The 18,547-nt window shown below is 45.3% G+C and overlaps 1 protein-coding gene across 2 annotated transcripts in view; it reads left to right on the top strand.

The window, feature by feature from the left end:
- emc2 (ER membrane protein complex subunit 2) overlaps nt 1-2,413 on the top strand; it is a 160,676-nt gene extending 158,263 nt beyond the window's left edge. For both annotated transcript variants that reach the window (XM_033019126.1, XM_033019128.1), the window contains exon 11: nt 949-2,413. In XM_033019126.1, coding sequence (XP_032875017.1) covers nt 949-1,035 — 87 coding nt within the window. In that variant the 3' untranslated portion in view covers nt 1,036-2,413. The remainder of the gene's footprint in view (nt 1-948) is intronic.
- The last annotated feature ends 16,134 nt before the right edge of the window (nt 2,414-18,547 follow it).

Raw genomic sequence — 18,547 nt, 5'->3', positions numbered from 1 at the left:
GTTAATTGAGAAACCACTTAACATATCAGTGCTTAACATATCAGTGCAATTTAAAATTAAATTTGATGACACTGTGATGGATGAAAAGTGTTTGAAACAAAGGGCAGAGACTCAATGAACCCATTGCCTCTGTCTCTGTCTTTGTCTCTACTTCTCTGTGTCGGTTGAACCAATACAGAATGACTGCAGATGTGTTGACGTTATTTTGTTCAGTTTTTGGTCACCATATTATAGGAAAGATGTTAAGGTGGAAAGAATGCAGAGAAGATTTATGAGGATATTGCCAGGACTAGAGGGCCTGAGCTATGGGGAGATGCTGAGCAGGCTAGGGTTTTATTCCTTGGAGCGTAGGAGGACGAGGGGCGACCATATACAGGTGTACAAAATCATGAGAGGAATAGATCGGCTAAATGCACAGAGTATTTTACCCAGAGTAGGGTAATCGAGAACCAGAGGATTCTCTGGTTTAAGGGCGAGGGGAAAGATTTAATAGGAACCTGAGGAGTAAATTTTTTACAGAGAGGGTGGCGGGTGTATGGAACGAGCTGCCAAAGAAGGTAGTTGAGGCAGGCAATGTTTAAAAAAACATTTGGACAGGTACATGGATAGGGTAGGTTTAGAGGAATATTGGCCAAACGCAGTCAGGTGGGACTAGTGTAGATGGGGCATGTTGGTCGATGTGTGCAAGTTAGGCCGAATAGCCTGTTTCCACTCTCTATGGCTCTCTAAGTGTTGCCGTGTTCCTCGTCACCTTTCTCTCCAAATGAGTACACTATTTTAGGAGTGATGAGTCTGCTGGGTTCAAGAGAGGACTGGAATTTGCTTATCCTTTGATAAGGTGTGAAAGCAGCCATTGCATGGGTGTAATCTGTGACGTTTTGGGGAGTGTCTGAATGTTCAGCAGCGTTAATCTGGAACTGCAACTAATCCTGTTCTCTGCCCTTCCAGCTCGCAGGTCGTGGCAAAAAGGAGAGCAAGAATTCATTGAAGGTTGTGGAGGACATGCTGGAGGCTCTACAGATCACGCAGTCATGAACTCGTTGCTCTTGTTTGGATTGTCATCGACTTACAACGTCCCTCAAGCTCACTGAAGTATCTTCAACACACTTGTCACTCTGCACCACCACCCCATGCAATCTCTCCTTTCACCATTGCTGGCCCATAACCACGACCACCCCACCCCTCACCTCACCTCTTTAACTTGGCCAAATAACTTATTCTGTAAATGTAATTGATATTTTGACTGCCTTTGAGTCAATACTTCACACCATTAGAGTAATATCTAGGTGTGCAGTTAACTACTGAAATCTTGCTATGGCTTGTATGTTTTGAAGCATTCTTCAGTAAATTATATAAGAATCAGTAGAAAAGCACATTTACAAAATAAATTTAGCTTTTCTCCAATTGAGGGTGAAGTCCCAGTGTTTTCTCACCGAGATCTCCCTCATTGCTGTTGCTATCAAGGGAAAAGCGGTTCCCAAGTCTGCGAATGGAATGAGAAGCAAGCTGTGTCTTAGTCTATTGCTCAAGGATTTACTCAGCCCACGGCAATAGCAGTGGCCCGTGCACCTCATTCTTCTGCTGAATTATCTCCAATCACCATTGTGGCACTTGGATACACAAGTGCCTGTCTTAGGTGATGCACTCCCTTAGCCAGACTGTCAATGCCACGGGTATTAGTCTGTCGAGACGGCGCAGGAAAATGAGAGAGTTTGCAAGCACCACAAACTTCCGAGCACACAGAGTACTCAAGGACACCTCTGTAATCCAGCCTGAGAGAGAGGGGCTAATATACCAGGTCTAGAAGTGATGAGAACAAGGGGTTCACATTCTGCTCATTCTTCAAAATTAAACTGCTATTCCAACTTTCACACAGATATGGATAGGAAACCCAAAATGCAGGTGTCGGTACTGTCAGACAGCTGGTTATTGTCCCATGTTATTTTGTTTTATAATAAGCTTTTTATAATTGCTGTATTTGCCTTTGTGACTTGCGGTGGAGAGTGAATTTTGACAACCTTTGCTTTGAAATAGAGTGGCTGCAGTGAACCAGTCCATTGCTGGTGTTAAATGACGGGATTGCTTGTGTTGAAATTAAACTGCAAATTCATTTTATGCAGGGTTGTCATGGCCTGATGCAGTCCAGAAGAATTGTGATCTCATGATGTTCACTTGTAGATTATTGCAGACTTTTGATCTTGGATTTTGCAGAGATTCATCCTGCAGCTGCAATCTGATTTGCATGTGAATTTTCACAGCCCATCTTGCATATTCATTCAGCATTTTGCATGCTTCCTAAAGCATTGAAATAAGTGAAACAATGTGGGAAGAATTTCTGCCTGCTCAAGTTCCTAAGTTTTTTGGCACTGAAGTACTATTAATATTATTAAATAAAATAATAGTAAAGAAACAATAGAACGACCTGTTTGTATTTAACTGGTTTCAATCTGGGTCGCCTACCATGCTCTTATATCTGGGGCAAAATGACAAGAGTGTTAAGAGGAGGGCAGTTGAAAGCTGCCACTCATTGACCAACACTGCAATTGTGTAACAGCACCATCTAGTGCTTATTTCTTGTTGAAGATGTACCACATTAATTTAGTTTAGTTTAGAGATACACATGGAAACAGGCCCTTCGGTGCAACGAGTCAACGCTGATGATCAACGTCCCATTCACACTAGTTGTACGTTATCCCACTTTCGCATGAACTCCCTACACACTCGGGGCAATTTACAGAGGCCAATTAGAGTCTTTGAGATGTGGGGGGAAACCAGAGCACTAGGGGAAACACGTGCGGTCACAGGCAGAACGTGCAAACTCCACAAAGACTGCACTCGAGGTCAGGATTGTACCCGAGTCCTTGGCGCTGTGAGGCAGCAGCTTTAACAGCCGCATAACAGAAATTCATAAACTCATTCTACAGCAGAAAATAAAAACATGCGAGTTGCTTTGTGGTTAGTTCAGTTGAATTGCAATAAACCTAGGTACTAAAGGTGTTATATAAACAGCAAAGAAAGAAGAACTGGTATGTCTTAACTTCCCACTCCCTCGGGATACTGTTAAAGTGTAATTACTTTTGTCATGGAGCATCACACCTGTGTGTATACCCAAGATCCCACACACAGCAATGTAAAGCTTACCAAATGTTTTAGACTTAGACTTAGATCCTTTATTTGTCATTCAGACCTTTCGGTCTGAACGAAATGTCGTTGCCTGCAGCCATACATGTAATAATAAACAACAAAACACACAATAAACACAAATTAACATCCACCACAGTGAGTTCACCAGGCACCTCCTCACTGTGATGGAGGCAAAAATCTTAGGGTTACTGTCTCTTCCCTCCTCTTCTCCCTCTGCGCTGAGGCGATACCCCACCGGGCGATGGTAAGTCAGTCCCGCGGCTCACCGAGCTCCGCGAACGGGCCGGTTCAAGCTCCGCGGCCCGGGGTGGTCGAAGCTGCCGCCCTCCAGTCCAGCAGACGCAGCTGTTGCCGCGGGAGCTCCGGAAAACAGGCACCAGCCTGTGACCTGCGAGCTCCCGACGATGTCGTCCACTGGCCCGCGGCCGAGCCCCGGATTCAGGTCGCCGCCGCCAGAACGTCGCCTCAGCTACCGGAGCACCGTCTCAGACCCGCGCCGGGCCACTGGGCTGAGATTTTCAGCAGAACAATCCCATCAGTCCCATTCCTCTTACTTCTTTATAATCTCTTCTCTCTCTTGCCCATTAACTCCGTACTACCCAGTCTTCCTACCATCTCCTTGCACAAAGCAGTAATTCACAGTGTTAATTGACCTACCAACATATCTTTGAGGTGTAGGAGGGAACTGAAGCACCCAGAAAGAAATCCACGCAGGCAAGAGAAACCCAGGACTCCAGCCTCAACAAATTCCACACAGGCAACACCTGTTCAGGCATTAAGTCTGATTCACTTGAGCTGTGAAGCAGTACAACTATCTGTTGCACCAGTATCACCATTCTGTTCTGCAAAATGTTAAGAATAACTACCCAGCTCTTCGTCAGTATAGTGCTCAGGGATCTATTATCTTTTTATGGCTGCTAGTTTAACATTCATCCAAATAAAGACACCGATGCCAATGCTATATTCACTCAGTACTTCACGGTGAATGAGTGGAAGGAGAGTCTGCCACGACATCTTTGCCCAAGTCTATGACGAGGGGCATCAACCCACATTCATCTGACAGGCAAGCTGGTGGTGATGGACTTTCCACTGAGCTGCCTGCACTGAATGTACAACTGTGCCGACATGAAATATCGTTAAATCTCTATGCTAATTTCAGTAAATTGATGAGAGGAAAAAACTAATTTTCGTAATATAAATTGGTTTAAAGTGTTTAACTCTCAGCTACAAATTGACCTTTTTCAATCTTGTCTCTCTCTCTCTCTCTCTGCCACCACCCACTTTCCCCCTCCCTCACTTCCTCTTCCACCTTCGTTCCCCCTCTCTCATTCCTTCTTTCCCACACTGTCCCCCTCCCATCAACTTTATGACAATGCATTGCCACCAAGACATGGCATCTTCCCCACCACTTGTGCTGGGCCTTCATTAAGGCAGGATAGTAAAGAGAGTGAACGGTTGTCCTCAATATCTCCTAGAACAGCCTGTGAAAGTTGTCAAATACTGCACATGAACCGAGCGCTGCCTTCAGATATCTTTCATCAGTTTCATTGTTGGCACAATCAGCACTTTTAATCAATGGGTAATCTCTTGGTCAGATATCAGTGCTATGTAGACATCCGCATTGAAAACAGTAATGGCTATACCTTTTAGAAAAAGTCCTGTAAATGGTGTGTTCTGCAGTCCTGTCCATCAACTGTGCATCATGAACAGGGTAGTGGCACAGGCACCTTTCTCAATTCGCTGTAGGATATGAATCTGTTTCCTGACATCTAGAGCTGCACTTTTCCTGTGTTCCATCCTCATGGGTATCCTGGACCCTTTAGAGCCCTTTTATTTCTGAATAATTTCCTTCCTGGCACATCTATTCATAACATTGCCCTGAGGGGGGGGAAGCAATATTTTCAGAATTCCATCTCCACTCGATGGGTTCCTTATGAACTCGCTGCATTTATAGAAATGGTAACAATCGATAAGATGCTTAACAATAAATCAGTAGACAATTCAGGAAAAATGTATTTCCCTAGCGAGGTCTGAGAGTGTGGAAATTACTCTCACGGGGACTTACTGTGCCAAACGGGATGGATGTATTAAAGGGTCATCAGAAAGTATATGAGTTAGGAAGGAAAGGTCATTGGAGGCATATGAGAATTTATATGCAGGAATCTTGAGTTAAAAAACAAACTGCTGAAGAACTCAGTGAGACAGGCAACATCTTGGAGGGAAATGGGCAGATGATATTTCAGGTTGGGATTCACTCCCTGAATGGAGAAGAATCCCGACCCAAAACATTGTCCATTTCCCTCCAGAGATTCTGCCTGACCTGTTAAGTTCCTCCACCACTTCAATTCTTGCGAAAAAAGGATCAAGGTGGAAGACCGATGGAAGGAGACTTGCAGAATATAAACATAGACCATGTGGGCTTCAGTTTAAGTGCCTTAATGTTCTTGTAAGGTTAAGGTAACAGCGATGAAAAACATTGTCAAGTGAATGTGCAGTAAATTAGCTGACTTGGAACCCATCTGTGATGGACAAGAATAAAATGTATCATCAGCCTCAATACCAAAGGTCCAACACAATCTACTGCCTGATTCTACCTGCATCTCTCATTTTGGCTCTGCTCTGGGTGTGATCCTGGTTTTAATGAATTACTAGACCAATTGGGACCCGTTGGGTCCCGTCCCCTCAGTGCGCGGTTACGGGGCAGGGGGGGGGGGGGGGGGGGCAGCCTGCGGCATCACACACACACTACCCACCCCACACACACACAGGGGAAGGAGGGAGGGGGGGGGGAAAAGGGAGGGGAAGGGAGGTGGAGCGGGGGAGAGAGAGGGGGGAGGGGGAGAGGGTGGGGAGGGAGGGGGGAGAGAGCAGAGGGGAGGGAGGAGGGGGAGAAGGGGTGGAGAGGAGGAGGAGGGTGACCGAGCGGGCTGTGGGGCCCACGGCGACCAAATGACCGAGTCGGGGAAGGTGATGTAACGTGCAGCGGGTGGAAAACAGTGCGCACAGGCCGCGCGACCAGACCCATTGTGATGTCATCAGCTTGTTTATTTTCTAAGTTAATTTTCAAATAAGGCAAATTTTGACTTCACAACGTAAATCTCTATTGGAATATGTAGAAATTTCACCGTTAACGGGTCGTGTTTTCAAGGAGATGTGAATCGCACACGAACATCACACAAATAAATACACACCCAAGATCAGAGTTTTATAAGTATAGAGACTGGACCAAGTGCAGACCCGTTGGGTCTGTTTCCCCAACGGCGTTTGCGGGGGGGGGGGGGGGGGGGGGGGGGAGGTGAGAAGAGGGGAGGGAGGGGAGAGGAGGAGGAGGAAAACGGGATAGATTTGGGAGGGAAAGGAGAGCGGGGTAGGGGGTGAGAGAGATGTCGGGGAGGGGGGATGGGGAGGGAGGGGAGGAGGGAGGGAGGGGGAGAGGGGTGGGGGTAGAGAAGGGAAAGAGTGGGGAGGGAGAGTGGAGGGGAAGGGGGAGAGAAGTGGCAGAGTGGGGAGGGGTAGGGGGAGTGATGGAAGAGGGACAGAGGGATGGGAATGGGGCGGGGGGATTTGATTAAAAACGTGTACTTAAACACGACGAGATGTAATGAGGAGCGGATACTTAGAAAGAAAAGTGAAATCTCTACCGAAATGGAAAAGATGTCGGCGATTCTGCGTCTGGTTTCGGAGTTGCAGGGAATCAAAGGAAGAAAGGCGGCCGGCAGCCGTCCATGTAAATGGATCCATTCCGATTGGACATCTGCGAGTATTGGGCATTGTGGAACACAATGGAACGAATCAAAAGGCAGAAAGGCAGCCGGATGGCAGGCACACAGTTTTATATATTAAATAGATGGTTCTATTTCTGGGATATTTTAAGAATGCAACCCCATTTCTAGTACCCAGTGTGCAGTTGTGGTGAGTATTAAAGTGGGGGGGGGGCAACCATTTGAAATGATTGTCATGCCAAAACACTCTTATTACAGGGGAGCAAAAAAGCTGGGATTTTTCAGTTTATTTAGAGAAGTTAAGGGAAGGGGTTTTCATGTGCTGATTGGCAGATGGGTGGACCAAGTTGTCAAAGTCTGAGGTGAAAAACAGACAAACTAATATCAGATAGGGAAAAAAAAGAGGAATGCCATGTAAACCAGAAGGGATTATGGGTGGAAGGGTACAGGGGAAAGAGAGCAATAAAAGCAAAATGGAGGACTCGGGGGTGGCAGATGAGTGTATGATGGAGGGGAAAGGAGCAAGGTGACTTGAGCGCTAAAAGATGCTGGGATAAATTTATGCACATGGGTAAGGAGGGTATGGGAAAGAGGGGTTAAGAGGTATGAGTTAAAATTTATGAATTGTATTTTCATACCATTGGGTTGTAAGTTACCTTAGTGCAATGTGAGGTGCTGCTCTTCCAGTTTGTATATGGCCTCATTCTGGCAATGGCGGAGACCAAGAACAGCAAGGTTGGTTTGGGAATGAGAAGGGTTCGCAACCGGGAGATCCAGCAAGCCTTGGTGGACTGAGTGCAAGTATTCACTGAAGCAGTCATTTAGTCCACACGTTATCTTGTCAATGTAAAGGAGGCCACATCGGGACACTGAATCCAGTAGATGAGGTGTGAAGAGGTGCATGTGGTCTTCCATCTCGGCTGGAAGGGCTACCGGGGTCCCTGAATGGAAATGAGAGAGGAGGTGTAGGGACAGGTATTACATCTCCTGCGGTGACAGGGGAAAGAATTTGGGGATGAGACAGGATGGGTGAGAACAAATGAGTGAACGGATGAGTTGCAGAGGGAGTGGTCTCTACAGAAAGCAGAAAGGCGTAGAGACGAGAGGACATGACTAGTGGTAGCATCATGCTCCTGTCCCCACCCCTTTCTGCTTTCCATGAACCTGTTCTACTACCTGGGTTTCTTACCACTCGGTTAACCTCTCCCATCCATGCCCCCCACCTTTTTCCATCTGCCCATCATCCTTCCCTTATCTGGTTCTACCTGTTCCCTTCCAGCCTCTATCTCAACACTTTCCCTCCCCTCCCTCCCACATAGCTCCATCGGCTCATCATCATGTGCCTAACCTATTGTGACCGATCACCTACTAGCCTCTGTGCCACTCTTCGCCCTCTCACTCTCACCTCTATATACTGACTATCTTACCTCAACCCTCGCAGTCCTGATGCATGGCTTGACCCTAAATGTCGACGCGTCCTTTGCCTCCACAGATGCTACTTGATCCACTGAGTTCCTCCAGCAGTTTATTTCTTGCCTAAGAATTATTCAATTCAAACAGTTACAATGTTGAATATGCTGCTTGATAGGCCAGTGCAACATATCCAATTGGAAACTAAAGGAAATTATGCAAATACTGTACTTAAAGGAAATCCTACAGGCTTCCTGGAAGAGACAGTCTAATTGTGAGCACTTTGAAAAGAATCGATGCAGACCCAATGGGGTAAATGGACTCCTCCTGTGCAGTGGGATTCTTGACACTGTAGTGAGTGCAAGCCTGGTCCAGGAGTCAGCCAACTGACACAATTTCACAGTATCGAGGAGTTATGAAGAAAAGTGGTTCACTGTACAGGAAAACTAGTGTAATTGGTAAAGGAAATAAAAAATATATATTATGCCAAGGTCTGCCACACATACTGTAGATGGTTGGAGAAAATATGTTAAGCTCCAGAAATATTGGTAAAATGCTAGAACATTATACATGTTCATAAAATCTTTGATAGAAGTGGGGAGTGTTTCTCCTTCAAAGCCAGTGACTCTGTGTTGTTCAGCCTTACTTTACCAGTTCATTATTGAAGCCACTGATATCCTTTTGAACCATTCTTCATGTCCACAGGAGAATTGGCAGAGTTTCCATGATCTGACCTCCAGCACCTGCATTCCTCACATATTTTATACTTGATGTTGCTGTACTCCATGCGAGTTGTCAATTATTTCAGGGTAGAACTAAACGTTTGATAGGCAGCATGGTTTGGCAGCTGCCACGTGGGGAAAGGCAGGCAAAATGGGAAGTTGAATTGTTTGTCGATACAAATGCTGGAGTACGCAGCGGGGACAGGTAGCATCTCTGGAGAGAAGGAATGGGTGACGTTTCGGGTAGAAACCCTTCTTCGGACTGATGCTAGGGGCGTGGGCGGGACAGAGATAGAATGTAGTCGGAGACAATTAGACTGGTGAGAGAACTGGGAAGGGGAGGGGGTGGATAGAGAGGGAAAGCAAGAGCTATTTGAAGTTGGAGAAGTCAATGTTCATACCGCTGGGGCGTAAGATACCCAAGCGAAATATGAGGTGCTGTTCCTCCAATTTGCGCTGGACCTCACTCTGACAATGGAGGAGGCCCAGGATAGAAAGGTCAGATTGGGAATGGGAGGGGGAGTTAAAGTGCTGAGCAATCGGGAGATCAGTTAGGTTAAGGCAGACTGGGCGGAGGAGTTCAGCGAAACGATCGCCGAACCTATGCTTGACCTCGCCGACGTACAGGAGCTGACACCTGGAACAGCGGATACAGTAGATGAGGTTGGAGGAGGTACAAGTGAACTCCTGCCTCACCTGAAAAGACTGTTTAAGTCCTTGGATAGAATCAAGGGTGGAGGTAAAGGGACAAGTGTCGCATCTCCTGCGGTTGCTGGGGAAAGTACCTGGTGAGGGGATGGTTTGGGTGGGAATGGACAAGTTGACCAGGGAGTTGCGGAGTGAACGGTCTCTACGGAAAGCAGAAAGGTGGAGATGGGAAGATGTGGCTAGTAGCGTGATCCCATTGGAGGTGGCGAAAATGTTGGAAGATTATATGCTGTATGTGACGGCTGATGGGGTGGAAGGTGAGGACAAGGGGGACTCTGTCCTTGTTACGAATGGGGGAGGGGGAGCAGGAGCAGAGCTGCGGGATATCGAGGAGACCCTACAATACAATACAATACAATGATACAACTTATTTGTTGTCATTTGAACCTCATTGAGGTTCAAACGAAATTTGGTTTCTGCAGTCATACACACGAGAAAAAGAACCAAGACACAACACAATTTACACAAACATCCATCACAGCGCATCTCCTCCTCGCTGTGATGGAAGGCAAAGTCTTATCTCTCCCCTGCACTCCTCATTCTCCTCCCGATGTCAGAGTCAAAGCCCCCCGGCGGGCAATGGTAAGTGTCCCGCGGCCATTAAAGCCGCGCCGGGCGATGCAAGGCCGCGCTCCGGGTCTTGGTGTTGGAGCCCCTGGCGGACGCTAGCAAGTCCCGCGGCCATTTAAAGCCGCGCCGGGCGATGATGTAAGGCCCCGCTCCAGGTAATTTTCAACCCCGCAACTCGGGCGGGAGAAGTCGCCGTTGCGGAAGCCCAGCAGGGACCCGCGGGCTCCCGGTGTCACCGTCCACCAGACCTGCGGCTGGAGCCTCCGAATCTCCGGGGTCGGGTCGCAGCAGCGCGCCACCACAGCTCTCCACGCTCCGAAGCTCCGCGACTGGAGCCCCAGGTCGTTCCGGTTGGAGGCCGCTCCACGGTGCTAGGCCCCAAAGACAACGGAGACCCGACAGGGAAAAGGTCGGTTTCTCCTTACAGGGAAAAGATTTTAAAAGTTTCCCCACCCCCCGCCCCCCACACACATACCCAGTTAAAAAATAAAATAAAAACTACATTCAAACGAGACAAAAAAAACAAAAAACTGCAGAGGCCGCTGCGACGTGAGTCGACCCTAGTGAGAGCCTCATTTATAATGGAAGAGGGGAACCTCCATTCCCTAAAGAATTAACATAGAAACATAGAAAAATAGGTGCAGGAGCAGGCCATTCGGCCCTTCGAGCCTGCACCGCCATTCAATATGATCATGGCTGATCATCCAACTCAGTATCCTGTACCTGCCTTCTCTCCATACCCCCTGATCCCTTTAGCCACAAGGGCCACATCTAACTCCCTCTTAAATATAGCCAATGAACTGGCCTCAACTACCATCTGTGGCAGAGAGTTCCAGAGATTCACCACTCTCTGTGTGAAAAATGCTTTTCTCATCGGTCCCAAAGGATTTCCCCTTTATCCTTAAACTGTGACCCCTTGTCCTGGACTTCCCCAACATCGGAAACAATCTTACTGCATCTAGCCTGTCCAACCCCTTAAGAATTTTGTACGTTTCTATAAGATCCCCCCTCAATCTCCTAAATTCTAGCGAGTACAAGCCAAGTCTATCCAGTCTTTCTTCAAATGAAAGTCCTGACATCCCAGGAATTAGTCTGGTGAACCTTCTCTGTACTCCCTCTATGGCAAGAATGTCTTTCCTCAGATTTGGAAATCAAAACTGTACGCAATACTCCAGGTGTGGTCTCACCAAGACCTTGTACAACTGCAGTAGAACCTCCCTGCTCCTATACTCAAATCCTTTTGCTATGAATGCTAACATACCATTCGCTTTCTTCACTGCCTGCTGCACCTGCATGCCCACTTTCAATGACTGGTGTACCATGACACCCAGGTCTCGTTGCATCTCCCCATTTCCTAATCGGCCACCATTTAGATAATAGTCTACTTTCCTGTTTTTACCACCAAAGTGGATAACCTCACATTTATCCACATTATACTGCACCTGCCATGCATTTGCCCACTCACCCAGCATATCCAAGTCACCTTGCAGCCTCCTAGCATCCTCCTCACAGCTAACACTGCCCCCCAGCTTCGTGTCATCCGCAAACTTGGAGATGTTGCATTCAATTCCCTCGTCCAAATCATTAATATATATTGTAAATAGCACTGAGCCTTGCGGTACCCCACTAGTCACTGCCTGCCATTGCGAAAAGGACCCGTTTACTCCTACTCTTTGCTTTCTGTTTGCTAGCCAGTTCTCTATCCACATCAACACTGAACCCCCAATACCGTGTGCTTTAAGTTTGTATACTAATCTCTTATGTGGGACCTTGTTGAAAGCCTTCTGAAAGTCCAGGTAAAACACATCCACTGGTTCTCCCTTATCCACTCTACTAGTTACATCCTCGAAAAATTCTATAAGATTCGTCAGATGATTTACCTTTCATAAATCCATGCTGACTTTGTCCAATGATTTCACCACTTTCCAAATGTGCTGCTATCCCATCTTTAATAACTGACTCTAGCAGTTTCCCCACTACCGATGTTAGACTAACTGGTCTGTAATTCCCCGTTTTCTCTCTCCCTCCCTTTTTAAAAAGTGGGGTTACATTAGCTACCCTCCAATCCTCAGGAGCTACTCCAGAATCTAAAGAGTTTTGAAAAATTATCACTAATGCATCCACTATTTCTGGGGCTACTTCCTTATGTATTCTGGGATGCAGCCTATCTGGCCCTGGGGATTTATCTGCCTTTAATCCATTCAATTTACCTAACACCACTTCCCGGCTAACCTGGATTTCAGTCAGTTCCTCCATCTCATTTGACCCCCGGTCCCCTGCTATTTCCGGCATCTCCAATGCTCTGGTATGGTAAACCTCATCGTGGGCGCAGATGTGGTGTAAACGGAGGAATTGGGAGTAGGGGATAGTCTTTTGACACAAAATTGAATTGTTTTCTAGAAATCAGACCTTATTTAGATCTTTGCTAGCATGTAGAAATAACACAAAAACATTTACTGAATAGTTATTTGCTTTTGTGCCCCGGCACATAATATTCACGGAGTTAACTAGTCCATATGCACATTGGTTTAACTGTTCCCATCTGGAGAACTGATGAATCTGTGGAAAACATCTGCTTCTGTGGTGCTGCTGTGTAGATGTATGGACCTTGTGGGGTAATGGCTTTGCGAGGGAGATTATTAGATCACAGCAGCTCCAGTGGAACTGAAGGTTGTGGCACATCTGGACTCAGTGACTTTTGCATGTCTAAACTGTTGAATTAACATTGGCGGAAGAACTCCATGTCAATGGACTGGGTCATTTCTTCATACCTGAAGCATGAACTCTTCCGCTTTTCTTGAGCTAACAAGTTTCAGATTGTAGGAAGCAGATTTTCACTGGAGAGCAAATTAGGATTCCAGTTCCCCGGGATTATTCTCCAGTGACCAGTAATCTCCCTAAAACCTGAGAGAGAAATTACAAGAGTATTAAAAAAGAGAGTGTAGAAATGGTTACACATAAAGATGGGGCACAGGGAAGAGAGGGGAGAAGAAGTGGGGGGGAGGGAATTTGTAGGTTAGTTGCCTAAAATTGGGGTATTTAATTTTCACACTGTTCGGATGTTAAGCTACCTAAACAGAATATGAGGTTCTTACAGTTTGCGTGTGGCCTCACTCTGGCCATGGAGGAGGTCCAGGTGAGAGATGTCAGTATGGGAATGAGAAGTGTGGATAAAATGGTGAGCAACTGGGAGATCCAGCAGGATTGGCAGGCAGAGAGCAAGTCTTCAGCAAAATAGTCACCTAGTCCACACTAGGTCTCACTGATGCCATAGGAAGCCATTTCGGAAACGCCAAATGCAGTATATGAAGTTAGAGGAGATGCACGTAAACGACTATCTCATCACTGCGGCAATGGAGAAGGCCAAGAACAGAAAGGTCAGTATGGAAATGGAAAGGGGAGTTAAAATTGTTAGCAACTGGAAGATTCAGTCACTATGGCAATGAAGGAAGCCCAAGACAGAAAGGTCAGTAGAGCAATGGGAAATAGGGATCCATTTACCTCCATGGTGTGACTGGGGGTAAAGAGCAAAGAAATAGATCATCTCAAGTCATCTCGAAGTGGCAGTTAATAAAGTATGACCTTGCCCTAAGCTAGCAGCCTTTTGGAGGAGTGCTTTCGACTTGATAAGCAGAGCCTACGGCCAGACTATTCCTCCAAACCCACTGTCAGCCATTTTCGGTACCCCTCCCAACACCAACCTCTCTGTTGCGGTGAAACGGGTTCTAGCTTTTACAACCTTGTTAGCCCGGAGACTGATCTTGCTTAACTGGAGGCTCACCTGTCCCCCGACACACACCCGCTGGATTAAGGTACTTTACAATTTAAAGCTTGAAAAACTTAGGTTATCTCTCAAAGGCTCTATCAAGACATTCCTAGATACATGGAACCCTTTCTTGGAACTTGTTAACTCTCTCAACTTGTCCCCGGACTCGGAAGAGGACTGAGTGCTCTCCACCATTGTTCTGCTCTACTGCAGCTGCTCTCCCCTTAACCCCCTCCCCACACTTATTTATTTAATTACTTACTTATTTACTGTTATTAGTGGCCCCCTTTTTTTTTTTTTTAATTATTTTTTTTTTTAGTACTTTTTGTTTCGTTTATCTTACCATATTTGTGTGGATGTGTATGTATGTGAGTGTTGTTTGTCCCCGTTTGGTTCCGATCTGATTCGGGTGGGTTGAAGGTGGGTAAGGGTAAGGGCTTTGAGGGTCGCTTACATACTGTTGCACAATTATGCCTTGACTGTCACTGTCTGTTATCATTGTATGTATGCAAATTACTGTGAAATTCAAATAAAAAGATTTAAATAACATAAAGAATGACCAATGTTGCAATGGAGGAATTATGATCGTTAATTCACTTAAATCCTCACCTTTTGTCAGTGTTTATCAATAATATCTATTGGACCCATGAGGCACTTACCATATCATTATTTTTAGGTATCGGGAAGCAAACTAACATTAGCATTGTGTCAACAATTCAAGTCACATGCATCAACCTACATCTGAGTTGATGCAGAGGAGTTTAGCATAAAGAAAACTTGTCCCGTAACATTTTGAAAACAATGGTACTAGTAGAGCATAGTCCTTGTTGTGTCAGAGAAAACACTTCAGCCAAGATGTGTAGATTAAGTTCCCAGGAGGCAGGAGCATAAAGAAATAAAACACAGAAATAGACTCTACAGCCCACTGTCCATGCTGACACATTAACCCTCCATTAATCCAATTTTTATTCTCTCCACATGAATCAACTCCAATGCCATGTGTTATGACCACTCACCTACACGCGGAGTAATTTACAATGGCCAGTTAACCCACCAACCTGCCGACCTTTGGAATGTAGGACGAAACCAGAGCACCCAGCGTGATCATGTCGATATCCTTAAAATGTCATAATTGTACCTGCCTCTACCAATTCCTCCAGTAGCTCATTCCATGTAAACACTAGAAACTGTTCGAAAAACCTGGTTCCTGTTAAATGTTTCTCTCTCACCTTAAACCTAAGCCATCTAGATTTAGAATCCCCTACCCTAGATAAAAGACTGTTCGCCTTATATATGCCCCCACCTCATGACTTCAAAAACCCCTTCAGCCTCTTGCACTCCAGGGAATAAAGACCCAGCCTACCCAGTCTTCTTATAACTTAAACCCTCCAGACCTGGTAAACATGCCTGGATTTTTTTTTTGCTCCCTTTCCAGTTTAATGACATCCTTATAGGAGGGCAACCAGAACTTTACACAATACTCCAAATGAGCCCATATCAATGTCTGGGTATAGCTCTAGCATGATGCCCTAAACACTCAGGACACGTACCAATGAAGAATGGTGGTAACATCTTCTTTACAACCCTATACACCTGTATTGTCACTTTTATGGAACTAAATACCTGCACCCTAAGCTCTCTCTGATTTATAACACTCTCCAGGGCTCTACCATTTACCGTGTAAGTCCTGCCCTGGTTGTTTTACCAAAATGCAACACCTCACATTTAGCTGAATTAAACTCTATCTGTCATTGCTCAGCCTATTGTCTCAGATGGCCAAGATTCCATTGTAAGCTTAGATAATATTCTCATTCCACTATCAAACCAATTTTAGTGACATCTGCATACTTATTAACCAGGCCACCTACTTTCACATCTAATTCCAGCTAGTGCAGCTGCTTCCACACAGCAGCAGAGACCAGGGTTAGATCCTGTCCTCAGGTGCTATCCCTGTGAAGTTTGCACGCTCTCCCTATAGCCGCATGGGCTTCCTCCGGGGTCTCTGGTTTCTTCCCACATCCCAAAGATGGTATGTAGGTTAATTGGTCTCTGTAAAATTGCCCCAGTGTTTAGGAAGTGGATGACAAAGTGGGATAAACATAGAACCAGTGAGAACGTGTAATCGATGGCCTTTGTGGACCAATGGGCCTTTTTCCATGTTGCATCTCAAAACTAAACTAATCGTTAACATAAATAACGAACAGGCACAGCGCCAATTCCTGTGACACACTATTTGTTGCAGGTCTCGAGTCTGAAAAACAATCCTCTACCACTACCCTCTGCCTCCTTTAGATACCAATTTGGTATCTAATTGACTAGCATGCCCTGGATCCTATGTGACCTAACCTTCTAGACAAGCCTACATGTGGATGAGGATTAAGGTGTTGAACCGGGAACCAGTGAGGACCATGTACCATTGATCAGATCAGATCAGAGCTGGTAAATAAATGGGCAGCAGTTTCAGGCTAACTTAATTTAACTGAGAGGGATGTTGGCCATTGTAGTTGGGTTTGAGTGTAGTGCATGTGGGTTTCTGGTCATAGAAAAAATTGGGTGCTGACGTGAAAAATGGCAAATCATAAGGATTGATGAGGAGAGAGATGGAAGTGAAGTGCTACTAGAACTGGGTCAAATTGGCTATCAGCATATTTGGAAATATAACCATCAATTACTACATTAAGAGAAGTATTATTCCTTGTGTTCCCAGGCAGTCAGGTAGAATTACAGTGGCATCTGGTATTTGGTTGCTGTTGTTATATTTCACTGCGTAACTTAGTGGTGCAAACACGCTTGTGACCTTAACCGTCCCTATCTCTGTAACCTACAGCTCTACAATACTGAGATCTCTGATCCTCCAATACAGGCTTCTTGTGAACACCCTCTCTGCTCCTTCAATAGTCACCAGCTGCAGAGACCTCTGTAATTCCTGCCCTCAATCCCACATCCTGCCCTGAATCCTCTTCTAACTCGCCTTACAGCTCACTACTTACATCAAGGTTGGGGACTCTGCTGTGCGTAGTTTGATGTCTGCTTTTGGCCAGTAACTCTCCCCTAAAGCATCTTCTAAGGTCATTGACGTTGCTAAAAATATTAGATGCAGAATCACAACACTGTTCTTCGAAAGGTTCCACATAAATTTCAAATTCACCAAGGATATTGATAGATTTGTTTTCTACATCACAGTGACATCCAGAATGGCTGTTAAATGTCAAATGTGGCTAATCATGAGCTATGATGTGGGAAGAAATGGAAGTGAAGTGGAGCTGGAGATGGCAAAATCATTTCCATATTTAAAATTGATTGTGTTTGAAGAGCTGAAACCCAGTAATTTATTAATTACAAGATAATAGTTCAAACCATTTTATCATTACCATGTAGCTTGATTAAGGAGTTAACATTGAATCAATTAAACAAAATAAGCAGTTGCATCATACGCCCATTGTGTTAATTCATGGTATGCCTTCACTATTCCGTGTGTATCCCTTTCATTTTGCTTTCAAAAGTTTCAGACATCTTAAAGTACAACTAGAAAGGATTTTTTTCAGAAATTGTAGAAGTTCCATTCAAAGAGTGTAATTGGAGGGTTCACTTGCATCAACCCTTTTGAAAATTATGAACTACAATCACTACTCTTATTATGGAGAATGTCCTAAGTTTTGAAAGGACCTCAACCTAAGCTGGAAATACAGGTGCGAGTTTCAAAATATGGATGTCTTTTACGTTTAGGTTTATTATTGGCACGAGTACCAAGGAACAGTAAATGTGTTGTGCATGCTATCCAAACAGATCAGATACACAATGCATAGGTACAATCAATTCAAACATACAATAGATAGAACAAAGGGGAAGATGCAGAGTGCAGAATATAGTTCTCAGCATTATAGCACATCAGTTCCATAGACAAAGTCCAATGTCCACTATGCGGTAGAGGTGAATGGGACAGCACCCTAGCTTATGGAAGGACTGTTCAGAAGCCTGCTAACAGAGGGGAAGAAACTGCTCCTGAGTCTCATGGCGTGTGCTTTCAAGCTTCTGTACCTTCTGCAGGACTGGAGACGGGGGGCGAAGGAATGATCAGGGTGGATCAAGTCTGATTATGTTGGCTGCTTTTCCAAGGCAGCGTGATGTGTTGCCCTAGTTCCTGCTGGTCTCGTGTACTTGTGATCAATGACACAGATTATTGGCAACGAGAGGCCAATCTGGCCCCATTGATTCCATATTGCGACTGGTTATCTGGACAAGTCCTTGCTAAAGTGTATAATTCCTAATGGAAACACTGATGCAGTTTTGACTATCCCTTTGCCTCCATAAATGATGTCTGGCCCGCTGAGTTCTTGTATTTTGCTAATTGAAACCCTACCAAGTCCATGTATTTGTTTACTGAAATCCCTTCACCCAGACGTATGGTTAATAGCCTGGCATAGAAGCACGCAGTTTGCCCAAATCTTTACATTTTCCTTTAAATTAATTGGAGCAGGGAAGGTGCAAAGAATGATTATTAGAGG

The sequence above is a fragment of the Amblyraja radiata genome, chromosome 4, assembly GCF_010909765.2.
Source record: "Amblyraja radiata isolate CabotCenter1 chromosome 4, sAmbRad1.1.pri, whole genome shotgun sequence".
Lineage (NCBI taxonomy): Eukaryota > Metazoa > Chordata > Chondrichthyes > Rajiformes > Rajidae > Amblyraja > Amblyraja radiata.
This window is presented reverse-complemented; position numbering and strand designations above follow the sequence as displayed.